This window comes from Symsagittifera roscoffensis, chromosome 5, assembly GCF_963678635.1.
Source record: "Symsagittifera roscoffensis chromosome 5, txSymRosc1.1, whole genome shotgun sequence".
In the NCBI taxonomy this organism is placed as follows: Eukaryota; Metazoa; Xenacoelomorpha; order Acoela; family Convolutidae; genus Symsagittifera; species Symsagittifera roscoffensis.
In genome coordinates, this window is record NC_087066.1 from 30,003,587 (window position 1) to 30,029,836 (window position 26,250).

General features: G+C 34.4%; 1 protein-coding gene and 1 non-coding gene across 4 annotated transcripts in view; both read left to right on the top strand.

Moving 5' to 3' along the window:
* The first annotated feature begins 8,403 nt into the window (after positions 1-8,403).
* The window catches only part of LOC134846137 (WD repeat and FYVE domain-containing protein 3-like), a 78,523-nt gene continuing 60,676 nt past the window's right edge, over positions 8,404-26,250 (top strand). For 2 of the 3 annotated variants that reach the window (XM_063863359.1, XM_063863361.1), the window contains exons 1-8: positions 8,404-8,847; positions 10,217-10,288; positions 12,950-13,115; positions 13,376-13,616; positions 14,180-14,346; positions 14,621-14,787; positions 15,111-15,155; positions 21,360-21,660. In XM_063863359.1, the coding sequence (XP_063719429.1) occupies positions 8,511-8,847; positions 10,217-10,288; positions 12,950-13,115; positions 13,376-13,616; positions 14,180-14,346; positions 14,621-14,787; positions 15,111-15,155; positions 21,360-21,660 (1,496 nt within the window). In that variant the 5' untranslated portion in view covers positions 8,404-8,510. The remainder of the gene's footprint in view (positions 8,848-10,216; positions 10,289-12,949; positions 13,116-13,375; positions 13,617-14,179; positions 14,347-14,620; positions 14,788-15,110; positions 15,156-21,359; positions 21,661-26,250) is intronic. The other variant, XM_063863360.1, reaches the window with a different exon arrangement.
* LOC134847034 (U1 spliceosomal RNA) lies at positions 24,314-24,474 on the top strand. The gene has a single exon (XR_010162849.1). It is a non-coding gene; the product is annotated as a U1 spliceosomal RNA (small nuclear RNA).

The window sequence follows — 26,250 nt, forward strand, 5'->3', positions numbered from 1 at the left end:
AGCTGAGATTTTCAGGAGTAATGAACGTAGTGAGCACACTTAAATAGGTCTTGTTTATTTTTTTCATGAAAGTCTTCAAATTTGTTCACGCTCATTTTTGATTTTTCAGGATTTGACCTGTGATTTTTTAACTTCAGTGCATTTCTATTGTTAAAAAGAAGGCAAACTCCACTATCGAACAGCAAAATTTTAAAAATCACGAAAAGCGTGATTGACTTCTAATTTCGAAAATGGAATTTAATTATCACATTAATCAGCAAAAGAAACCGATCGATCTAGTTTTCTCAAATTGGGTTGCCTTTAACAAAAAGAGTCGATCATAACTTGTTCTATAAATTCAGAGAGCTTTAAGGCCATCTATTGTTTTCTTCGAAATTCATAAAGTTGAAGATTGTTGAAAAAGTTTTTTTTTTGTTTTTCAGTTTTGTTGCGTTCATTATTCTTTTCCAACTGATAGTTGGCTGTTTTTTTTTGCGTAAAGAACACTTTAAAGCGCTCATGTTTTTTAAGGCAGTTCGTGTTTTTTTTTGTTTCGGTTCAGTGGACGTCTACTCAAGTGTTGTGGGTTTAGTGGCAGCTCGGTAAATGAAAATAAAAGCTGAGTAAATTTTCGAATTTGTGTTTCTCGACTGTGTTTCTGAAATTGAAAGTTTTATGATCTGGTAAAGAAATCATTTTTCTTTTCGATATCCTTGTTTCCATCTCATTAAGAGTAAGGAACGTAGTGAGTACTCTTAGATAGGTCTTACTTAGTTTTTTTAAAAAGTTAAATTTTGTTCATGAAATACGTGATCAACTTCTAATATCGAAAACAAAATTTAATTTGCAGATTTCCCAGCGAAATCTAACTGTTGCTTTTTGATCCAGTTTTCTCAAAATGAGTTAGTTTTAACAAAAAGTATCAATCATAAATTGTTCTAGAATTTGAAAAAAGCTCAAGGCAATTTTTTTCGAAATTCTAAAGCTGAGATTTTCAGGAGTAATGAACGTAGTGAGCACACTTAAATAGGTCTTGTTTATTTTTTTCATGAAAGTCTTCAAATTTGTTCACGCTCATTTTTGATTTTTCAGGATTTGACCTGTGATTTTTTAACTTCAGTGCATTTCTATTGTTAAAAAGAAGGCAAACTCCACTATCGAACAGCAAAATTTTAAAGATCACGAAAAGCGTGATTGACTTCTAATTTCGAAAATGGAAATTAATTATCACATTAATCAGCAAAAGAAACCGATCGATCTAGTTTTCTCAAATTGGGTTGCCTTTAACAAAAAGAGTCGATCATAACTTGTTCTATAAATTCAGAGAGCTTTAAGGCCATCTATTGTTTTCTTCGAAATTCATAAAGTTGAAGATTGTTGAAAAAGTTTTTTTTTTGTTTTTCAGTTTTGTTGCGTTCATTATTCTTTTCCAACTGATAGTTGGCTGTTTTTTTTTGCGTAAAGAACACTTTAAAGCGCTCATGTTTTTTAAGGCAGTTCGTGTTTTTTTTGTTTCGGTTCAGTGGACGTCTACTCAAGTGTTGTGGGTTTAGTGGCAGCTCGGTAAATGAAAATAAAAGCTGAGTAAATTTTCGAATTTGTGTTTCTCGACTGTGTTTCTGAAATTGAAAGTTTTATGATCTGGTAAAGAAATCATTTTTCTTTTCGATATCCTTGTTTCCATCTCATTAAGAGTAAGGAACGTAGTGAGTACTCTTAGATAGGTCTTACTTAGTTTTTTTTTAAAAGTCTTAAATTTTGTTCATGAAAAACGTGATCAACTTCTAATATCGAAAACAAAATTTAATTTGCAGATTTCCCAGCGAAATCTAACTGTTGCTTTTTGATCCAGTTTTCTCAAAATGAGTTAGTTTTAACAAAAAGTATCAATCATAAATTGTTCTAGAATTTGAAAAAAGCTCAAGGCAATTTTTTTTTCGAAATTCTAAAGCTGAGATTTTCAGGAGTAATGAACGTAGTGAGTACACTTAAATAGGTCTTGTTTATTTTTTTCATGAAAGTCTTCAAATTTGTTCACGCTCATTTTTGATTTTTCAGGATTTGACCTGTGATTTTTTAACTTCAGTGCATTTCTATTGTTAAAAAGAAGGCAAACTCCACTATCGAACAGCAAAATTTTAAAGATCACGAAAAGCGTGATTGACTTCTAATTTCGAAAATGGAAATTAATTATCACATTAATCAGCAAAAGAAACCGATCGATCTAGTTTTCTCAAATTGGGTTGCTTTTAACAAAAAGAGTCGATCATAACTTGTTCTATAAATTCAGAGAGCTTTAAGGCCATCTATTGTTTTCTTCGAAATTCATAAAGTTGAAGATTGTTGAAAAAGTTTTTTGTTTTGTTTTTCAGTTTTGTTGCGTTCATTATTTTTTTCCAACTGATAGTTGGCTGTTTTTTTTTGCGTAAAGAACACTTTAAAGCGCTCATGTTTTTTAAGGCAGTTCGTGTTTTTTTTGTTTCGTTTCAGTGGACGTCTACTCAAGTGTTCTGGGTTTAGTGGCAGCTCGGTAAATGAAAATAAAAGCTGAGTAAATTTTCGAATTTGTGTTTCTCGACTGTGTTTCTGAAATTGAAAGTTTTATGATCTGGTAAAGAAATCATTTTTCTTTTCGATATCCTTGTTTCCATCTCATTAAGAGTAAGGAACGTAGTGAGTACTCTTAGATAGGTCTTACTTAGTTTTTTTAAAAAGTCTTAAAGTTTGTTCATGAAAAACGTGATCAACTTCGAATATCGAAAACAAAATTTAATTTGCAGATTTCCCGGCGAAATCTAATTTTGCCTTCTGATCCAGTTTTCTCAAATTGAGTTAGTTTTACCAAGACGTATAAATCATAAATTGTTCTAGAATTTGAAAAAAGCTCAAGGCAATTTTTTTTCGAAATTCTAAAGCTGAGATTTTCAAGAGTAATGAACGTAGTGAGTACACTTAAATAGGTCTTGTTTATTTTTTTCATGAAAGTGTTCAAATTTGTTCAAGCTCATTTTTGATTTTTCAGGATTTGACCTGTGATTTTTTAACTTCAGTGCATTTCTATTGTTAAAAAGAAGGCAAACTCCACTATCGAACAGCAAAAATTTAAAGATCACGAAAAGCGTGATTGACTTCTAATTTCGAAATTGGAAATTAATTATCACATTAATCAGCAGAATAAACCGATCGATCTAGTTTTCTCAAATTGGGTTGCTTTTAACAAAAAGAGTCCATCATAACTTGTTCTATAAATTCAGAGAGCTTTAAGGCCATCTATTGTTTTCTTCGAAATTCATAAAGTTGAAGATTTATGAAAAAGTTTTTTTGTTTTCAGTTTTGTTGCGTTCAATATTCTTTTCCAACTGATAGTTGGCTGTTTTTTTTTTGCGTAAAGAACACTTTAAAGCGCTCATGTTTTTTAAGGCAGTTCGTGTTTTTTTTTGTTTCCGTTCAGTGGACGTCTACTCAAGTGTTGTGGGTTTAGTGGCAGCTCGGTAAATGAAAATAAAATCTGAGTAAATTTTCGAATTTGTGTTTCTCGACTGTGTTTCTGAAATTGAAAGTTTTATGATCTGGTAAAGAAATCATTTTTCTTTTCGATATCCTTGTTTCCATCTCATTAAGAGTAAGGAACGTAGTGAGTACTCTTAGATAGGTCTTACTTAGTTTTTTTAAAAAGTCTTAAAGTTTGCTCATGAAAAACGTGATCAACTTCTAATATCGAAAACAAAATTTAATTTGCAGATTTCCCGGCGAAATCTAATTTTGCCTACTGATCCAGTTTTCTCAAATTGAGTTAGTTATACCAAAAAATGTCAATCATAAATCGTTCTAGAATTTGAATAAAGCTCAAGGCAATTTTTGTTTCGAAATTCTAAAGTTGAGATTTTCAAGATTAATGAACTAGTGAGTACACTAAAATAGGTCTTGCTGATTTTTTTTTCATGAAAATGTCTTAAAGTTTGTTTACGCTCAATTTTCGTTTTCGCGATTTGACCTTGGATTTTTTCAAATTGTAGTGCATTTCTATTGTTAAAGAGAAGGCAAACTCCACTATCGAACAGCATAATTGTAAAGGTTGCGAAAAACGTGTTCGATTTTTCTAATTTCGCAAATGGAAATTAATTATCACATTAATCAGCAAAAGAAACCGATCGACCCAGTTTTCTCCAATTGGGTTGCTTTTATTAAAAAGAGTCCATCATAACTTGTTCTATAAATTCAAAGAGCTTTAAGGCCATCTACTGTTTTCTTCGAAATTCATAAAGTTGAAGATTCATGAAAAAGTTTTTTTGTTTATCAGTTTTGTTGCATTTATTATTCTTTCCCAACTGATAGTTGGCTGTTTTTTTTTTTGCGTAAAGAACATTTTAAAGCACTCAAGTTTGTTAAGGCAGTTCGTGTTTTTTTTCGGTTCAGTGGAAGTGTACTCAATTGTTGTGGGCTTAGTGGCAGCTCGGTAAAGGAAGATAAAAGCTGAATAAGTTTTCGAATTTGTTTCTCGACTGTGTTTCTGAAGTTGAAAGTTTTATGTTCTGATAGAGAAATCATTTTTTTCAATATCATTGTTTCCATCTCATTAAGAGTAATGAACGTATTGAGTACTCTTAGATAGGTCTTGGTTATTATTTTTCAGGGAAAAGTCTTAAAATTTGTTCTTGAAAAATGTGATCGACTTCTAATATCGATAACAAAATTTAATTTGCAGATTTCCCAGCGAAATCTAAATTTTACCTTCTGCTCCAGTTTTCTCGAATTGAGTTAGTTTTTAGCAAATAAGTGTCAATCATAAGTTTTTCTGGAAATTAGAAAAGAAGCTCAAGGCAATTTGTTTTTTTTTGGGAAATTCTAATGTTGAGTTTTTTGAGAGTAATGAACCTAGTAAGTACTCTTGTATTAAATTTGTTCACGCTCATTTTTTTTTTCGCGATTGGACCTGTGATTTTTTTTGAAGTTCAGTGCTTTTTTATTGTTAAAAGAAAGGCAAACTCCACTATCGCACTGCAAAATTGTAAAGGTCACAAAAAACGTGATCGACTTCTAATTTCGAAAATGGAAATTGATCATCAAATTTTTTAGCAAATTAAATGTTTTGATCCATTTTTCAAATTGGGTTACTTTTAACAAAAAGTGTCCATCGTAAATTGTTCTACAAATTCAAAGAGCTTTAAGGCCATCAATTTTTTTCTTCGCAAATCTTAAAGTTAAAGATATATGCAAAAAAAAGTTTTTTTTTTTAGTTTTGTTGCGTTCATTTTTCTTTTTCAACTGTCAGTTGGCTATGTTTAAAAAAAACAAGTCTTTTCATTTGCGTTCATTACTCTTTACTAACTGTCAGTTGGCTGTTTTTTTTCGCATAAAGAACTGTTTAAAAAATTTTTTTTAAAAGAACTTTCACTGTTTTGCATAGCTACGCTTGCGGTGTATCACAAGTGGTGAGAAGCTCCGCTTAGCCTCAATGTAATATTTGTTTACCAGAATTTGTGTCAATATTTAGGTCGAGTTGAATTGTTTATTCGTTTGTTTTTCAGCATAAAGTTAAATGTCGAAATTTGTTCGCGCCCAATTTTTTTTTCGGATTGACTTTGTTTTAGGGTTGAGTTAAAATTCAGTTGCTCAAAGGAAGTTCAATTCATTATCATTTGCTCAAAGGAAGCAAATTCCGAAAGTAGAAATGGCACGAAAAAACGTAAATTAATTCTAGGTTTGAAAGATTTTAGCTTTAGAAAGGTTTTCAGCTTTAGATTTTACAGTGAGCATTCAACCATTGATCCGGTTTTTCAATTCGGTTTATTTTTCATCAGAAAAGTGTCAATACTGAACTCATAATGAAAATTAAAAAGCTTAACAGCCATATATATTTTTGAAGTTCAAAAGTTAGGTTTTTATTCAAAAAAAAGGTCAGCCATTTTCTTCAGCTTCTGTGCGTTCAATGACACTTGGCCAACTGTCTTTTGGCTGTTTAAAGTTTTTGAAAAAAATGATCACTGTTTTTTCTTGCAATGATAGGGGGGGGGGGGGGGGTTAGGAAAAATATTGTGCTGCTTCATTGTATGCGAATTTATTGTGAGATTGAGAAATTTCAAGTTTTGATCAATGAGAAATCATGGACTTTTTTCTGAAAATTTACTTAATTTAGAATAGTTAATAGAAATTTTAGACTGCATACTTGATTCTTTGATGGTGACCTTTATCTTACGACGATATTGATAGTTTTGAACCAGAATGGGGAACTCCGCCTCTCAGTTGGAAGGTGTGTGGTTTGAGGCGAACGATTATTCGTGTTCGTTACTTGCGATGTTAAGGCAACATGTTTTAGGCGCAGAGAATTGCGTGTAGATTTTAATTTGGGGAGCAACCGTTTTTTCGCGTAAAGAACTGGACAACTCGCATGTTGGTCCTATCGCTTTTAAATAACGGTCTTATGCCAAAAGCTTAATTCTGATCGCAGTTCGTATCTGCAATCATTTTGACACAACACAAAATTGTGTTATATTCTTAATATAGCACAAGCATTTGCTTGCATATTAATGATTACACATATGGGTTGTGAGCAAAGTGACTATTTTGACATGCGTTCATTCATCTACGAGGGATAGAAGGACCAACATGCGCGCTGTTCAAATTTTTTCTTAAACGTTTATGCTATAATATTATCTCATTTTTTTTTCTAGGCGCACATTTTAGTGTTCAGTTTCTGCGTTAAGTTGTTCCGATCATTTGAAAAATGTAGAGGATTTTGTATTCGGCTGTTTTAGTTTTTTTCAGGCAAAATCAGTTACCTCAAATGATAGCTATTGGAGAGAGTTGAGTGATAGATATATCATATTGAAGTCCTTTTAGTCGTGATTCGAACATTAAAAATTTTTTAAAAAATAAGTGTTGAGAAAAAACAGTTGGAAGTTTTTGATTTTTGGTCTAATTTCAAGCTAATTAGGTGAGGCTAAGCAGGCTTACAAAAGCTGATTTATGCTTAATTTAAGCCGTGAAAACTTAGTTTTACTTGAATAAAATTAGTTTTTGGAGTTTGTAGTGCCAATTTGGGAATCAAAAACTTCAAAGTTCAAATACTTTCTGCAAAAATTTAGTAAAAGGTTTTGATTTTTTTAACGATTTTTTTTTCGTTTTTCTAGTAATTCTTTTTCTAGTCGTTTTTCTAGTCATTCTGCAAAAACTGAGTTCCAAGTGGCCTATTTTACCAAGACTGTCGAATTCGGTAAAGCTCTTATTTTTTTCGTTCAGATTTCTTTATCACACCACGAAGAAAAAATGACAATAATTTTGATTTTTTTTGTGTGTATGTTATTTAAAATTATGGTCGCAACATTCTGTGCTACTTGCACAGTAACCTATCTTTGATTTTTTTTGCAAAGCTCCATATAATATTGCGGAAAAAAATAGTGGACCATATAATTGTCCAGTTAGTATAAGATGAACGAAAAAAAATCATCGGGACTCAAAAGTCTAAAATTTGTTCAGGTTCAAATTTTTTTTTTGCGGATTGACTTTTTATTGAGTTCAGTTCATTTCCTTTGTAACAAGCTAGACAAACTCCACTAAACGTGATCGACTTCTAGGCTCGCAAGTGGAATTCAAATTTTAGATCTCCCAGCGATAAAAGTTTACTCATTGATTCAGTTTTCTCATTGAACCAAGTTTGGATAAAGAGCTTTAGGGGCATCAAATTTTTTCCTATTTAGTTGTATTCAATGACTCATTTTCAATTGTCTGTTGGCTATGTTTTGATCCAGCTTTCTCATTGGGTTAATTTTGTATAATAAAAGTGTCTATCGTAAAGAGTCTGGAAATTCGGATGATATATATATATATAGAGAGCTTGAGTTCATGGACAATTTGCGATCTGTTTGATGGCTGTTTTGATAGTTTGGCGCTTGAAGTTTCTCATTGATGTTGCTAGTGTTTAAGAGGATAAATTCTCCTGTTTAAATTTCAGCATATTAGGGTAAAAACTGTGAATTTTACAAGAGAGCTCGAATGAAAGATTTTTTTTTCTCCCACTTTTGACCTTCATTGATTTTCGTTTCAAAGGTTCTGTAAACTTGTTCATTAAAAATGCAGTTTGGCGCCAAAATTATAATGCTCCAGAATTCTCTTTCAATGGTATTCCATAATTTTGTAGTGCGAAACAGTGTTTTCTTAGTGTAAAGTGAGGCATCTGACAATTTTTTTTTAAACAAAATGTGAACTTTTAATCTATCATTTGTCAGGCATAGTATTTCATAAAAGAAACACTTCATATCGAATCGGATGCCAACTTGTTTATAAAATGGCTTTTTCAAAAGGAGTTTTTTACAGAGACTTGAGATTCATAAAAAAATCGCCACAGGTTAGAAAAACTGCCACCTTTTTCTGGCACTGTAGTGTTTCGTAATTTTTCAAAACGTTGATTAATGTATCGCTCTTTTTATTCAGATAGAGATGATTGTATAATTTAAATGCGTTTTCATGGTCGAAGAAACGGACTTATTTAGTTTTTCACTGGATTTTTGACGTACCGGTAAGCGCAAAGGAGAATGAACACGTTCCGAAAACTCGTATCCCAAGGAACCCTTTCTGGAGGGTCGAATGGGGGATACTCTTCGTCAGCTGGAGGTCAAAGAGGCGACACTGATCTCGGTTTGACTCTTCTGAGGTCACTGGTTCAATCAGTTCTGAGCAAGAGTTCAGACCTGACACCTCATGAGAAGCGAAGTAAGATCAGAGAGATTCTGCCGTTGATTTTGAAGTTGTTTCGAAACTCGACCGGGACTGAGATATGTGCGCAGTTTGAACAGGTGGCTCCGTTTGCAGTGACCATGTGCAAGTTGTTTGTCGAGGAAGTCAGAGTGAGAGCACAGCCTTCTTCTACAGGTTGGTCCCGAAACTGTTTCTATTACTGACTTTTCTACAGTGCTGATTTAAATTAACCGGACAAAACGCGTTAAACTTGAAATTTAAAACGCATTTTTCTCAAATTGGGTTGATTTTAGGTGAAAATTTATGAAGACAAAACTTGCTTAGAATTTTAGCAGAATTGATATGGTGTAATTTGTTTTGCGAAATTCGGGTCCGAAATTTTACCCCAAAAATGGGTCATTTTGGTTTTTCTTAGTTAATAAAAAATTACGCCAAAAATACCCAGTCGATCACAGACATAATTATATCAAAGTGAGCCCCTTACGTAGCTCAACAAACTTTAAGAAGGGTATTTTCTCCAAAACATTGTATAATTTAATTAAATTTTGTTTGATAGACAAAAAAGGTCGTTTTTACTACATAAAATACAAACTTTTTATTTAAAAACAATTTATACCCTTCTTAAAGTTTGTTGGGCTACGTAAGGGGCTCACTTTGATATAATTATGTCTGTGATCGACTGGGTATTTTTGGCGTAATTTTTGATTAACTAAGAAAAGCCAAAATGACCCATTTTTTGGCGTAAAATTTCGGACCCGAATTTCGCAAAACAAATTACACCATATTAATTCTGCTGAAATTTTAAGCAAGTTTTGTCTCCTTAAGTTTTCACCTAAACTCAATCCAATTTGAGAAAAACGCGATTTAAATTTCAAGTTTAACGCGTTTTGTCCGGTTAATTTAAATCAGCACTGTATCTTGCAATATTTTACAAAAAAATAATGATATTATCTGTAGCAGATTTAAGGGAGTCGGGTAGGCGGACCCCCTACCTCAGGGCTTCGAACCCTTGACCAACCAAAGAGTCGCTCTTTGGTACTATTTGAATTTTAGGACATTAATTCTTGGCAGAACGACTCAAAAATGTGTCTAAGGCGCCTTTGGCGCCAATTTAAATTAATTTTGAGGCAAGAGAGCACGCCGAAAAAACTTGATTTTTAATCATAACCTTCCAAATATGCTCAAAACGTCTTTTTTGGCTGGCTATCTCAGTATTAGCTTGCGTTCCAAAATGTCTGGTCCAAATAGGTTTTTATGTGATTTGGGAGACCTAAAAAAGGGTCATCAAAATTTTCCTAGTAGTTCTAAAATCCGCAACTCCTTGCCCATGGTTATTATTAGGAAATTTTGTAGAAAAAAATGTCAAAAAAAATTAATTGAACCTGGAATCAATGCTGGTTTTGAGTTAATAATGTCAATTTGTTCTGATCAGAAGAGAGTTAGAAGAGCCACTAATTCATCAGAAATATCTTGCAAAATAGGAACCATTACAGGTCAAAAATTGATATTTTCGACTAGCACTGGGGAATATGTTCCGTTTTAGTGTATGCTAGCAGAGCCATCATGGCGTATCTGAGCGGAAACGAGCAGGCACCAAACACCAACGCATCATCGGGTAATTATATCCAACAGCTTAGACATCTCTGTCCATAGAAGGAAGTCACATAGGAAACACAGTTGGCCAGTAGTATCTGGATTGACTTCCGCGGTATCAGACAGGATAATCCTTTGATAAACCATGGCTGAAAAGGTTGCCTGCTAAGAATAAAATTGCGTTTGAATAAAGTCCGCGTGCCTTGAATCAAAAATGGATGATTTCTAAGTTTCATGTCAAGTTGCAAAAAAGAGCAACAATATGTGATGCTTATACGTGCTGCTTGCTCGTAAAAACTAAGGTTTTCTCATTCGAACTCTGTAGATAATCCTGGTTTCAGATTTTGGTTTATATCGGTCACTCTACTATTAGAAATTTTGCATATTTTTTTGTTTGTATAAGTAAGTTTTAAACATTCAAATTCAGGGTTTTTTTTAATGACTAATACATCAGTATTTGAAGATATTATTTGATAGTTACATCACAAATGCATTATAAATCATATTCGTAGAAGATTGTGCACAAAGTTGTTTGATTTCTTTCAGATTATTCAGTCAGGATTTTTCGTTTATCATAGTACTTGCCGTTTGAAAGGTTTCAAATCTGAACAGTAGATGTTCAGTCGTTTCAAAACCTTCGTCGCAGTAGCTCCTTAATAAACCAAGGTGGTGTTTAACTTATTATTGTTCCGACTTTCGATACGAAAGTAACGGAATATTTGTGCTCGGGGTGGGTTTTTTTTTCTTCAGACAAATTTCGACTTTTTAACTAGCCATTTTTGACGGAACTTTTAAAATATCATTCAAAAGGTATTGTTGTCCTGAGCTTAAATTTGAAAAAATATTTCACCTGTGATCATTTTTTGTAAAGTTATGAAAGTTTAAAGATTGCCATTTTGGCCATTTTGACCAATTTGGGACAATTAACGCGCGATATAATTCGCGCTATTAACGCGTAAGCGGAGATATAATCCGTCTTATAAATCGTTCCAAATTGGTTGAACGAAGCTTATTTGGCATAATTGATTTGTTACAAGGAGCGAAATCTATCTTTTTGTGTTTTATATGGCGTTTGGGGGGATGATTTTCATAAAAAAATTCAAAAAAAAGTTTTCGCTTTATTTTGTTTCATTTAATTTTTTTAATGTTATTACTGCTCCTCCATAAACCTTAAAAGGCAGTCGGAAATATTTTATGGTCGTTGGCATCATAACTAAAAGGGCTTTGAAACGATTCATCACTCGACGCATTTCGATGATTATCTGTGGTACTTGATTTTGCGTGAAAAACAAAAAGAACAAGACTGCTCGTATCGAGTGTTCCGATTACCTTTTAAGGTTTTATGGAGCAGTAATAACATTAAAAAATTAAATGTAATAAAATAAAATGAATTTTTTTTCTAAAATTTGAAATTTTTTAATGAAAATCATCCCCCCACACGCCATATAAAGTACGAAAAGATAGATTTCGTTCCTTGTAACAAATCAATTATGGCAAATAAGCGTCGTTCAATCAATTTGGAACGATTAAAAGGACGGATTAAATCTCGTTTACGCGTTAATAGCGCGAATGATATTGCGCGTTAATTGTCCCAAATTGGTCAAAATGGCAATCTTTAAACCCTCATAATTTTACGAAAAATGATCACAGGTGAAATATCTTTTGAAATTTAAGCTCAGGACAACAATACCTTTCGAATGATATAAAAAAAATTCCGTCAAAAATGGCTAGTTAAAAAGTCGAAATTTGTCTGAAGAAAAAAAAACCCACCCCGAGCAAAAATATTCCGTTACTTTCTTATCGAAAGTCGGAACAATAATAAGTTAAACACCACCTTGGTTTAATAAGGAACTTCCGTTTTTAACATTTCTTTGAATTTAAACTGGGAAATCGAAAAAACACCTTAACCATTGCAATATACGATATAGCTTAAACGTGAAAAAATTCATTTGTTAAACATGCAAAACTAATACGTTGATAAAGCTTAAACATGGCGAGATAGTGAAATTAATGACCTTGCGAAAAACTAATTGAAAATTTTTCTTAAGCATTGCAATATATGATATAGCTTAAACATGAAAAAATTCTTTCGTTAAACACGCAAAATTATGCTTAAACATGGGAGATAGCTGTCACTCGGATTTAAATTACGAACCCTGTAATTGAGTGCTGTCAGAGTACACTCAAAGAATAGTTTTTTGAGTTGTTGAAAGTTCGAAGCACCGGAGGTGCGGTACACGCTAGTTTTCATTTATTAAGTTTCCTGCTGCAGTTTTGCATTGAAACGTGTTCGCTGTGATTTTAAGCAACGAAAAAGGGTTAATTGGAGATTAAAATATAGAACATTGAATATCCCATTTTTACGCTATGATCAGGGATCCGTCACTGATGCCCTGTGCTTCTCCGACACACCGAAATAGCTACCTAGCCACTAGGCTTCGGCGTCAGTGAGTAAACAGTTAATGCGGTAAAGAGTTAATGCGGGTGCTCTCGGATTCTCAGTTGATCCAATTTAAATTTAAAGTCTACTTTAAAAAGTTTAGAATCAAAGAGTTAAATAAACCAAAGAAAGTATATTTTTTGTACGATTTCATCGTTCACGAGAAAGAGCGAAAAATTAAAGCGACAGTAAAACGATAAGCCAGGTCTTTAAACGAATTCAGGTAGATTTTGCGTTCTATAGGTGAATTCGGGAAGAATTTGCTGCTGTGTTTGGAAGTGATATGCTCAGCGAGCAAACAGGTCACAGATGAGATGGTACAATGCAACTTACCATCCACGCTGGTGAAGTGTATCTACATCTTCTACGATCTTCCACCCACTCAGAACAGCTTGGAGGGATGTGAGAGGTAAACTGGATTATAATAAGTTATCGACATACTCGTTTGTTTTTCTTTAATTTCAATTCCAAACACCTATAGAGAATCATGTATCAGAAACCTATATATATATATTAAAATAAATCTATTTTGGAGTGAAATTAATTTTGGATTTTATTTTTGATGATTCACGGTTTCGATGAAAAAATTTTGTGATAAATAATTGGCAGTCGAAATTGGACGACTGCTCGAAATGTTTTGACGAAAGAAAGCAGCAATTTTTTGTTCAGACTAGCAGTGAAAGAATCAATCCGTCACATGCTCTCCCAACTCCTGCGCTACCACAGAGCCACTGAGGAACTGATGAATGGGGAGGACTTGGCTCTGCTGATCACATCAGTGGCCAACTTCTGTCCCCCTCACAATGTGATGTGGAGGGAGACTGCCTCTTCTGCTCTCACTACTCTGAGTGTGAATGCACTGACGCCAAGTGTGATTAACTACATAAGGAGGAAGGAGTGTATAAGACAGGTAATAGTGTCCTCAGTTAATTCATTGTTTAGGTTTCAAAAATGATGAAAATCTTGAACTTGGCTAATATGATAACTCCTAGTTAGCGTTAGCCTGATTGTTATTTTCAACATTGGATTCTTTTCGCGTTCTAATTCCGCAACAACCGTTTTATTTTAAAACAGTGAATTGCAGATATATAATTGCCTTAATTCTAATTTTCACTTGGGAAATTGTCCTTCCTAACAGATTTTTTTTGGAAATGAAGACAGGTTAATTTTACCTGAGTTGTAATTTAATGAAATTTAAAACTAAATTTAAAGGTGATGTTATTTCATATCTCAGCCCATTTCAATTGAGAGTTAGAACTTAGGATACTTATAATAATGATCTATATTTGTAATCGAGAACACGAAATTTTTCTTCTGTCTATAAAATATTCCGAGCAATAATGTTCGGTTTTGCTTCCTAGAACGAATAAGTGGTGCTATAATTAAACTTTTGAACTTGTCGGTAGTCAAGTTTTTTCTGTAATTTGTGAGTCACGAGATACTCAACCTGAAAAGCCTTCTTTCGGTTGTTAGTGCATTGAGAAGATGAGGGAGATAGGCCAGTTTTCTCCCCTGGAAATAGTGGAGATGTTTGTGACCCTCTTCTGCCTTCTGAAAGACTCCGCCGCACTCAGTGTGAAGCTGCTGGAGGACTTCGAACGACACAAGGGATACGAGTTCCTCAAGGAGTTCTTAGTCAAGTGCGCTCTTTTTTTTTTTTAGAAATTACTCCTCATTTTCTGATTTCCTTGTCCACCTATTCATCGTCAATGTGAATTCCTCGTCAATCCTTGCACTACTTTATTTTACCAACTAAATTTAAAGATTCAGCATTAAATTACCGATATTCAATGAGCGGTTATTTTTGTAATCACATAATTTCGTGAGCATTTCAAATAAAAAGTGAAACAGTAATAAGAACAACATGCATATAAAAATTGAAAATCAAGCTCTGAATTCCATCTTTATGCTCAGGATGGACCGGTATGAGTGTGAGGCGAATATAGACGCCACTATCCGCACCCTCGCTCTCTCCATCCTCTCTCTAGTCTACTGTGGGGAGAGTGAATTGAAGCCACCCTCTGACCTCGAGATCCAATTCTCACTCCCTGACTTCTCAATTCCACAGCCTAGCAACAGAGGTGAGCTGCGGTTCTCTAAGTTGAGTTTTGTTAATTAAAGCAATTAGTTGAATTTAGACTCTTTGAGAGCCATGTTTGCTTGAAATTGATGATAATTTTTCTGTTTCTTTGTAGTCAAAATGCAAGTAAATTTCACTATTTTCACTTGCTACGAGAGTTGATACCTGTTAAACCTAAATTAAAGTACTGTAAATTATCTGATCTTCTACCTGATTGACGAAGATCTCTTTTAAATTATGCATCCAGCGCACTGAAAAGGAACAGCAATGTGTTGTGAACCTAAATAGCTTGCTTCTATTTGATTGTTTTGACCGGCTTTTAAGGTGGCCCGCCGTCGATGATACGGAAAATGACCAAAAACTCCAAAGGTGAGACTACTCCTCAAGGTTTAAGGCAGAGGCTATTTCAACTTGAATCATAGATAAGTGTCATTTCCATGACATCATAGAATTCATTTCTTGGAATTGAAAAACTCAAATAGTTTTTATATCTTCCAATAATAAGTTTTGCTGTCTAATACAATTGTGTTAATAGTTTTGAATATTATATATTGACGGTGAAAATCGATGCGAATGATCAAAAAGTGACCAAAAACAATATTAAAGATCTGTTTTATATTTCATAGTCATTTTAAGTATCTTGTCGAATATTGCCCTCAATCACTGATCATGACTTCGAATTTACATCCACGATTCCATTAGTTGGTATTGGCAATGGATAAGATTCGTAGAAAATTAAATATGTGTTTGATGACTGTTGGTTCGTTTTGCTGTTTGAAAACTGACAAAGATGAAGGTCAACCTGACTGAAGATCGGCTGCAATAATCAGAGGAACAACTGATTCAATTCGACTGAAATTTTTTTTATCTTTCCCTCTTGTTTACAATATGTTTCAAATTGCTCAATAAACAAAACAAATGAACATAACAAGTAAATCAGGACCCTCATGAGTTCATATGTTGAAAAAAGCATAGTTTCGATATTGGATATAAAGCAACTATATTGGAATTTAGCTCCTCTCTTCACATATGGTACGTTGCACACTCATCGAAATACCTGAATCATGTGAGGTCGGTTAATATTAACTCAAAGCTTCAGATCTCTGAAACTTTTTTGGGGTTTTATGCTTGGTAGCAGTAGCATCTATCTATGGTGAAGGTGTATTTGCAGCACAAGGGCTTTTGCAGTGACCACTCTCGAAAATTATTAAGAGCTTATGATTTCGGTGATCTTGTCTTCCGGTTTGATATCAGCAGCGAAATATGCCCGACTGGCTCGAGTGCTGTTTTTTGCCGGTTTTTAAAAATTAATCTACCCTTGCCGAGTCTTGTTATCGGGAACTAGACTTTTTCACCTAAACAACACGTACAAATGTGTAAGAAATTGATTTTGCTTTATTATTGATCCTTAAAAACTATCAGTTCCATTCCCTCTAAGGTTTGGGGTTCGAGTCCCGGCGGGACCTTGTTTTTTTTCAGTATGTATGAAATTGAACAAAAATCCGATAAAAACTGTTTTGTCAGCTTATTCTTTTTCTGGTTATATTATGTCGGCTTATTTACAACATCACGGATTTGCCTTGTGCTCAGAGCTGTTTTCCTCGTAGTTGGAAGTGTTGTTGATTCCTCGAATTTTGAACTGTTATTGAAATACAGTGTCAGGACTATTTGCCCCAAGTCAATTGGCCCTATGCCAATTTGTCCTATACTAACTTGCCCTACATGGCAACTTGTCCTATGCCAACTTGCCCCACATGAAATTTTGTCCTATGCCGTTTTGTCCCATACTGAACACTTTTACTTGATTCTTTGATGTTCAAATTGAGGACCAGCAAGTGCTAATGTACACTGGACTCGTTTTGAGATAACAAAAGACTCTAATCGGAAATTATTGAAGCTGAGCCTAAAAAACCAAAAATTTTGGTAATTACACGCCAAAATTTGACAATAATCCACAATTAGCGCCTTTGAAACAAAATGAAACACGACTATTCTTTCATTTTGCTTCATTGTATACTATTTTGTTCTACACATCCAACATAAATACTATGAGTCAACTTACGTAGGGAATATCTCAAAGAAATAATGAACGCTAATTTTTGACGGACATGATTTCACAAAAAAGCCAACGACAAAAACTACTGAGCACTGGAGATGCGCAAGATACAGTTCACACAAATGCCGCATGCTTGCCGTCACAGCAGGAGATGAACTCGTATCAACAAAAAATGAGCACAGCCACTATGTTAGACGTGGGAAAATTGAGGCAAACCAGATCATGCATCAAATGAAAAAAGAGGCCAGGAAGCAAATTGTACCTGTTAATAGTAGTATAATTGCCACTTGTCTCCGAGAAGTAACAGATGAGAAAGCTGTTTAATTATCCTTTCCCTGTCGTGCAGCAATAAACAGAACTCTTAACCGCCAGAAACAGAAGATTTTTGTTTATTCGTGCGTTTTTTTTTCGCTTAAAAGCTTTCATCGGCGAAAAGCTAATTGCTCAATTTTTATAACAGCAATTTCTAAGGCATATTTTTTGTTTTCGACTCATTGGGCGTCTAAGGTAATGTCAGCTTGGTTGCATATCGGCAAATCTTGTAAGCTTCTATATGTACAGCTGGTGGTTGTTTATCGAATTGAGATTTAATCCGTCTTAGAAATCGTTCCTAGTTAGTTTAAACTGGCTATTTGCCATAATTGCTATTTAATGTGAGGGAAATCTCTCACTTTGTAGTTTATATGGTTTGATTTTTAAAAAAAATCTCAAATTTTAGAATTTGTTTTTGAAAAATGCATCAAAATTTATAAAGAGAACACTGTTTCATAGAACTGATAGGGCAGTGAGAACCTTTAGGGCTTCGCCCTGATACGAGTAGTCTTGTTTCTGTTTCCTTGCGTCCATTACTCTTTTCCAACTGCCAGTTGGCTAATTTTGCTAGCTGGCAATGCTACGCTTGCATCGTATCGCAACTCCGCTTTGTCTGTGTTAATTTTGTTTGAATTGTATCCTACCACATTTAAGCGTTGTTTGCAAGGTTTAAGCTCCTAAATTTATTGTGTTCGTTTTGATTCTTTTGCTTGTTAAGTTCACTTTCCTGATTTGAATTAGTGGATCTCTTCTTTTTTTTGAGCTTTCGAAAGGAGATCAGATAATTCAGATGCTGTTGTAGTTCACGTTGAGGTGTGATGTAGCTGCAATTATATAATAAGTAAAAATGAGAACTGTTACATTTTTCATACTAGATTCGGTTATGGTCATCAGATCGTAAGCTGCAACTGTTACCGCCAAACTTTGGCTACAGCAGAGACTTAAAAAGCACGAGCGCTTTCAATTCAAACAAAACCACATTTCTTTTAGGTAGTTACAAGACTTTATTCCGTTATTAGATCATGTTGTACAAATGACAGATCAAACAAAACTCAATTTCATCTCAATTTTCCTACTTAGCACATCTTTCCATCCGTTGAGCGTGTAGGTCAAAATATTCAAAAAACTGGCGCTTTAATGTCTCATCAGAGCTAGTACAGACCCTAACTTTACGGTTTTTGATTGCACCAAATCTACGAAGAGTCGCTCTATACCTTAGTCTTAAAAATATATCGATATTGTCTGTTTTTCCATTGCAACTCAATTTTTTACTGTGATGATAATCAATTCATAATTTAACTTGAAAAATAAGGCAGTTGTTTTCAATTCTGCGAGGAAAGACAATCTGTTTTCTACAGCTAGTCAAATGCTATAGAATATATCACGATAAGCAGTAAATTTATCAATATTTGGAAAAACTTTTATCAATACAAGTTTCTGGTAGCCGAAATCAACCTATTTGTTCTTGTGCGAGTCGATTTATTTTATCTCTGAGATTCGACTTTCGTTGTTTAAGAGTAACACGACTGCTCGTATCAGGGCGAAGCCCTGATTGTTCCGAATGCCTTTTAAGGTTTATGGAGCAGCAGTAATAACATAAAAATTAAATGAAAATAAAAAAAGAAAAATTTTTTTTCTAAAATTTGAAATTTTTTATGAAAATCATCCCCCCACACGCCATATAAAGTACAAAAGGATAGATTTCGTTCCTTGTAACAAATCAATTATGGCAAATTAGCTTCGTTCAACCAATTTGGAACGATTTATAAGACGGATTAAATCTCCGCATACGCGTTAATAGCGCGAATTATATCGCGCGTTAATTGTCACAAATTGGTCAAAATGGCAATCTTTAAACCCTCATAACTTTACGAAAAATGATCACAGGTGAAATATCTTTTCAAATTTAAGCTCAGGACAACAACGGCTTTCGAATGATAAAAAAATTCCGTCAAAAATGGCTAGTTAAAAAGTCGAAATTTGTCTGAAGAAAAAAAAACCCACCCCGAGCACAAATATTCCGTTACTTTCGTATCGAAAGTCGGAACAATAATCCATTAAATTTGTTAAAAGGAAGGCAAACTCCACTACCGAACAGCAAAAGTGAAAAAGATCACAATAAACGTGATCGACTTGTAATTTCGTTTCGAAAGTGGAATTTAATTTTAAGATTTCCCAGCGGAATGAAAAATTTACTTTTTGATCCAGTGTTCTCAAATTGAGTTAATTTTACCGAAAAAGTGTCAAAAATAAATTGTTCTTGCATTTCAAAGAGGTTTGAGGCCATATTTTTTTGAAGTTCGAAGGTTGAGATTCTTTCAAAAAAATAAGTCAGTTTTTTTTTGCGTTCATTACTATCTTTTCCAACTGTCAGTTGGCTATGTTCTTTTTATAGGTTTCTCATTCTGATACAATTTCGAGTAGAATGTAAATAAGGCGATGTTTCAACGGTACTGGAAAATTTTGTTATGTTCTTTGTAACATTGTCTCTTGTGAGCCCTTTCTTTCTAATTGCATAGTCACCCTCATTGATAACCACATAAACGCTTATATTTTTCTCAAGCTTTGTCAGTGCTGTTTTTAGATGTAATTCACAAAATTTTTTGTCTTAATCTGTTAAAGCTCATCACATTGTATTGTGCTTTGTTTGATCGCCGTCTTCGGACAGCTTCGTCTAATTTTAATTTGAGAAAATGCCTCGGCTGCTTTTTTTTCGCAGAAATATTCGCAGTTGAATTTTCCAACCTTCGTCAGTGTCGTCAGCCGTATCAGACCTCGTTGTTTTGACTCCCAATATTTCATGAACTTATTCAAGATCTCTTTTCTGTTAGGCTTTCTGATGTCATCGTTGAATTTTGCGGTAGCTCTGGCGTCTCACTGATTGTTAAACTACACTTGGTTTCACAGATGAAAGCAAACAATGGTCACCATCCAAAACAAATCGGATAGTTGTTCCCTGATATCGGGTTTCGTCTTTCGTGATTTGTGTTCGCTATAAGGAGTTCCCAATGTAGGTATTTACTCTCTTGTATACAAAATTGTTCCGCTTTATCTGATTAACAATTTAAATAAACTTTTCTGATCTGTTGAGATCATAAGAGTTAATTGTTTCAATACTAAAAATGTTCGCCCATTTTTTACGACATTTTCATAGGTTTCTTTTTGCTTTGGCTAAAATGGGCTTCAACTAGCGTAGTGTAATTTTAGTGGCCTCTCGGTAAATACTAAGGGTTTAGTTAATGCTGGATGTTTTGTTTCTGGGCTGTTTTACTTAAATACTTGATTCATTCCAAAAAAAATTAGTGTGTTAAACAATTTTGACTTGGTCGTTTTTGTCTCGTTTTTTGTTCGCTAGCTGGCAAATTTGCGCTTGCGCTGTATCGCAAGTGATGCGAAGCTCCTCTTCGCCTGTGTGATGACTATCATTCAACACCTCGATGAGTTTTTTATAAATGTTTTTCACTTGGTAGAATAATTTGGTTCAAGGCTTGAATTTGATTTTTTAGAAGCTCGTTTTCAGAACTTACATCAAGTTACGCTCCTAATAGCCAAATTGGCAATGGCGCAAAAATGATTAAATTAAAGTTTCAAGAAATAATTTCTTTTGTTAAGATTTCCAGCTGAATAAAGAAAGTACCAATTGGTCCCAGTGTCAAGTACCAGATTCACCAAGCGTCTTGAAATTGAAGGGACTCGGAAGTACTATTGATTGCAATCAATGGTACATCCGAATCCCTTCAGTTTCAAAAACATCGTGAACTTGATAAATATCAAGAATCCAAAATATTATTTCGGTTTAAACGGGGTCATTGTATTTTCGCAGATTGTTGGTCAGCTTTAGTTTTCTCGTTCTCATGATTATGAGTAAAAGGTTGAAATTTGTTGAAGAAAAGTCCTACAAAATTTTCCAAATTTTTATTTGCAATTTTAGCTTTATTTTTTTCTGAATTTAATGTAGCACATTATTTCAGTATTTCAGAGATCTCTCTTAGGATTTTAAATGTTCGCTGATGTCATGCGGACTTCGATGAAATAAGATATCAATTTGACTGCTTAGAGTAATCTGATGATATTGGTGTTGGAAATGGTCCAGCACATGAGCATCTCATACCTTGTAATGACATGTCTGAATGTTTCCAATGAATAATTCACTTATGCAGGCATCGGTTGCAAAAAACACATTTTTTAAATAACTTGCTTTTCAGGAAACTCTCTCCGAAACATTCGAGCGTTCGACGTGCTGCAACAGACATTCATCAACTGCAACACAGCGTCACTTCTCCGGACAATCCTGGAGGTAATTTCGACCATCTACAATGCAGACGTCTCAAACTTCTTCATTCTGTACAACCAGAAAACCCTGGTCGCATTCGCCCACGTCATTCCAAACAAGTCGCAAGAGGTCTGGGCTCATTACTTCGATCTGCTGGACTTCGTGGCGACTACTTTGAGATTTGTTCCCATCTTGGAATTGATCACACTATCTTCGCATCTCGAAACCAGAAGGTATGCAAAAAAGCCAGACAAAATTACTGTCAAGGAGAAAGACCAATTGCCTACAAAGCTTACGCGTACAATTTCACTTCTACTGAAAAACATCATCATGTTCCAAACATACGAATGGGGAAAAAATGGGGTAAAATAGGCCCATGTGAACAAATCTCCCCTAAAAAGATCAAAGGAGCAATTCCCACCGTCCCTAAAATTAATTCCAGCAAAAGAAGATGGATTTTCATTTGCGCCTTGTATTTTGGGTAATTTTGGGACGCGTATCATGAAAGACTCATGAACGGTATAATTTTGGGCGAACCGGAAATATGGACCCGATTATCATATTTGAGCCATATTATCTGGACCACGTGAACTATCTCCCCCCCCCCCCCCCCCCCAAAAAAAAAATATATAAATATAATTTTTTTGGGGTGGGGGTGTTTAGATAGTTTACGTGGTCCAGTTAATATGGCTCAAATATGATGATCGGGTCCAAATTTCTGATTCGCCCAAAATTAAACCGTTCATGAGTCTTTCATGTTACGCGTCCCAAAATTACCCAAAATACAAGGCGCAAATGAAAATCCATCTTTTACTGGAATTAATTCCATCCAACCAATCAGATTCGAGCATTGAATTTAAAATATTTTTCATCCCTTGTCCCCCTCTCCCGAGATAGACCAAGTTAAGATCTTCTGTATGCAGTTAAAATCCCCCTTCCCCACCTCCACTCCAGTTTTCAATTTAATTTGATTTTGCTAAGCGCTCGCTGCCGTGTAAAATGCTCTATTCTGATTGGCTGAAACTTCGAACTCAGAACCAAGTTAATTGCAATTATCAGACTTGATTATAATCCAAATACAAGCCAGAATTTTACAGACCAGACCTTACGCCCAAAGAACGAGATGCCATCAAAGTATTCAAAAAATGGAACCAACTACTTCCGAAATCTCATTTGCAGAAAAAATTTTGCTAAAAAGCGGAGCTAGTTTCAAAATTGATTTGATTTGTACAATTTTGCAATGATTTCATAAAAAAAAAAAAAAAAAAAAAAATAACACTTTAATTGCACATCGAAATTAATTTCAATACACAAGTGTATGTCAAATTGTTGGAAATAATTGTTGGAAATAAAAAACTATTGCAGTTTTTGATTTTCAACTTAAAATAATTGCAATAATTAATTGCAGCCAGAAAAACTACAGTAATTGATTTTCAGTTGCAATACTACTGCAATTAATTTTACGGAGGGAGAGGATGTTAACTTGGTCCAAAATGTCTTTTTTAAAAAGACCAATTTTTGCTGATTCTGCACTCAATCAAAAACAATAGGGCCATTTCCGAGACAAATTTTATCTCACCTATGTCTATTTTAAAAAGACCAATTTTTGCTAATTCTGCACTCAATCAAAAACAATAGGGCCATTTCCGAGACAAATTTTATCTCACTTAAGAAAAGCAATCAAATTTAGCATTGAGCTAGCAAGACTCAGTGATTGATAAATACAGTGCTGGGACAAAACGCGGTTAACTTGAAATTTAAATCGCGTTTTTCTCAAATTGGGTTGAGTTTAGGTGAAAACTTAAGGAGACAAAACTTGCTTAAAATTTCAGCAGAATTAATATGGTGTAATTTGTTTTTGCAAAATTCGGGCCCAAAATTTTACCCCAAAAATGGGTCATTTTGGCTTTTCTTAGTTAACCAAAAATTACGCCAAAAACACCCGGTCGATCACTGACATAATTATATCAAAGTGAGCCCCTTACGCAGCCCAACAAACTTTAAGAAGGGTATATTCTCCAAAAAAAAGTTGCAAACCGTTAAAAAATTGTTTTTAAATAAAAAGTTCATATTTTATATAGTAAAAACTACCTTTTTTGTCTATCAAACAAAAATAAATCAACTTATACAATGTTTTGGAGAATATACCCTTCTCAAAGTTTGTTGGGCTACGTAAGAACTCACTTTACATATATATATGCCTGTGATCGACTGGGTATTTTTGGCGTAATTTTTGGTTAACTAAGAAAAGCTAAAATGACCAATTTTGGGAAAATTTTGGGCCCGAATTTCGCAAAACAAATTACACCATATTAATTCTGCTAAAATTTTAAGCAAGTTTTGTCTCCTTAAGTTTTCACCTAAACTCAACCCAATTTGAGAAAAACGGGTTTTAAATTTCAAGTTTAACGCGTTTCGTCCGGTTAATTTAAATCAGCGCTGTAACAACGAATTTAGAATGAATTTAGTGTTGTGCATAAGAGCGCAGGCAGTCTTTATCCAGCGTAACACCGCACGGCTTGACAAGGGTGGCCATAAAATGCATATAATGTAAATACTCCTCGTCTTAACGCGTCAGCAAAATGTGCTCTGATCTATATAAAATACAAAGCTTTAACATTGTGATTTCTGACTTTTAAAGCAAAATGTGATATAATGTAAGTTGCTCTGCTGAGAAAAGTGTCCATGTAAAGAAAATAGGAATAAAAACGGTTTAAATTGAAATGTTTCAAATGTTTTGGGAGAAATTGACATATATGGAAATGCTGCATGAAGAACTTGCGAATATGCGAGCTATAGGTGGTACTACTTGTTGAAATTACATTTAGCGACCACAACGATGTAGTGTTTGATCTGATCTGAACAGGCTTGATAACCTATCTTCTCATACTTACCTGGCGCCGACCGTCCTCTGATCAAGCAGAGAGGTGGTCCAGGGCGAGGCCTTTGCATTGCACTGCGCGGAGGTTGACCCCTGCGATTTCTCCAAGTGAGAAACTCGGACGCACAATTTCTTAGTGTGGGGACTGCGTTCGCGCTCTCCCCTCTAATATACTGAACTTTCCTTCTTAGTAGAGAATCAAAAAGTCATCAGGATCTTTGAGTATTTGTTTGTTTCACATGTTGCAAGTCATTTCAAATGATCTACCAAAAAAATGGCATGTACGTCTTAAACAGGACCACAACAGCGGTTCGCCGTGATGAGCTAGCTGTACAGCTCTTGTGTTAGTCCTTTCCCCCGTGGATAAATGGTCTTAATAATAACAAGACTGCTCGTTTCAGGGTGAAGCTCTGAATGTTCCGACTGCCTTTTAAGGTTTCATGGAGCAGCAGTAAAAACATTAAAAAAATTAAATGAAATAAAATAAAGCGAAAATTTTTTTTTTGAATTTTTTATGAAAATCATCCCCCACACGCCATATAAAATACAAAAAGATAGATTTCGTTCCTTGTAACAAATCAATTATGCCAAATAAGCTTCATTCAACCAATTTGGAACGATCAGGGTGAAGCTCTGAATGTTCCGACTGCCTTTTAAGGTTTTATGGAGCAGTAATAACATCAAAAAATTAAATGTAATAAAATAAAATGAAACTTTTTTCTAAAATTTGAAATTTTTTATGGAAATCATTCCCCCACACGCCATTTAAATTACAAAAGGATATATTTCGCTCCTTGTAACAAATCAATTCTGGCAAATAAGCTTCATTCAACCAATTTGGAACGATTTTAAGACGGATTAACTCTCCGCTTACGCGTTAATAGCGCGAAATATATCGCGAGTTAATTGTCCCAAAATGGCAATCTTTAAACCGTCATAACTTTACCAAAAATGATGGTGGAATCCCTCATGGTCAGGGCTGTAAAAGATGGTATGGCCATACTATAGTGGTATAAAATTCCCTTATGGATATGGGCCTCTCGCTCACAATACATTATTGCAATAAAGGCAATTATGGAAAAATATGGTTAAATATGGTAAACTAATAAAAGCCATAATAAGAATAAAAAATAATAAAAAATACTCAAAAACAAAAAAAATCAACGGTTTTTTAACGAGTTGTTCAATCGGATCTTGCTAGTATGCATGAAATGGTATTGACATTCCAATAAACATGGTTGACATGCAGAAATATCTGGGCTTCCAGATTCATTGGATTCAATTTTTCCGATAGTCAGTGAATATACCCCGCACGACACTGAATAACCGCTCAACTATTGTGCTGTTACAAAGCAAATATGAAGGTAACCAGCAAATATACCAAAAAATATGAAGATGTACCCATGTGAGTCCATCCGTCGACGATGAGCCCAAACTTTTCGGGTAGCTCCTTGATACTTTTCTAAACTTCTTTGGTAACGATATCCAAGTATTTCATAAATGTAGGGCGAGAAATGGGTTCCTAATTGGTGTACTTTTTCGTTTTATCTTTTTCGACTGTGTTAAACGGTTTGCCCTCTGAAATAATCCATTCCATCCATCCATAAATGTTTTGGCTTTTTTCGGAGCTATAAACCCGGAAACATTAAAGTTTAGGGATCCTGAACCAGTTGGAATTTGGGATTTCCAATTGGGATGGTCTTTGTCCATGTGCAAAACCAAATTCCGTATCCTTTGGAAATATCCTGCTTGTAATTATTCGAGCATAATTTGCATTTGAATTGGTTCGCCCCAACATTAGTATAGAACGGTGACGTCCCATTTGTACCAACGGTCATTTGTACCAAAATGAAAAATCGGTCCCATTTGTACCAAAATAATTCAACTCGATTTCTGATTGGTCGAATTGTGAGCCAACGAATTATTACATTAATTTCCTACT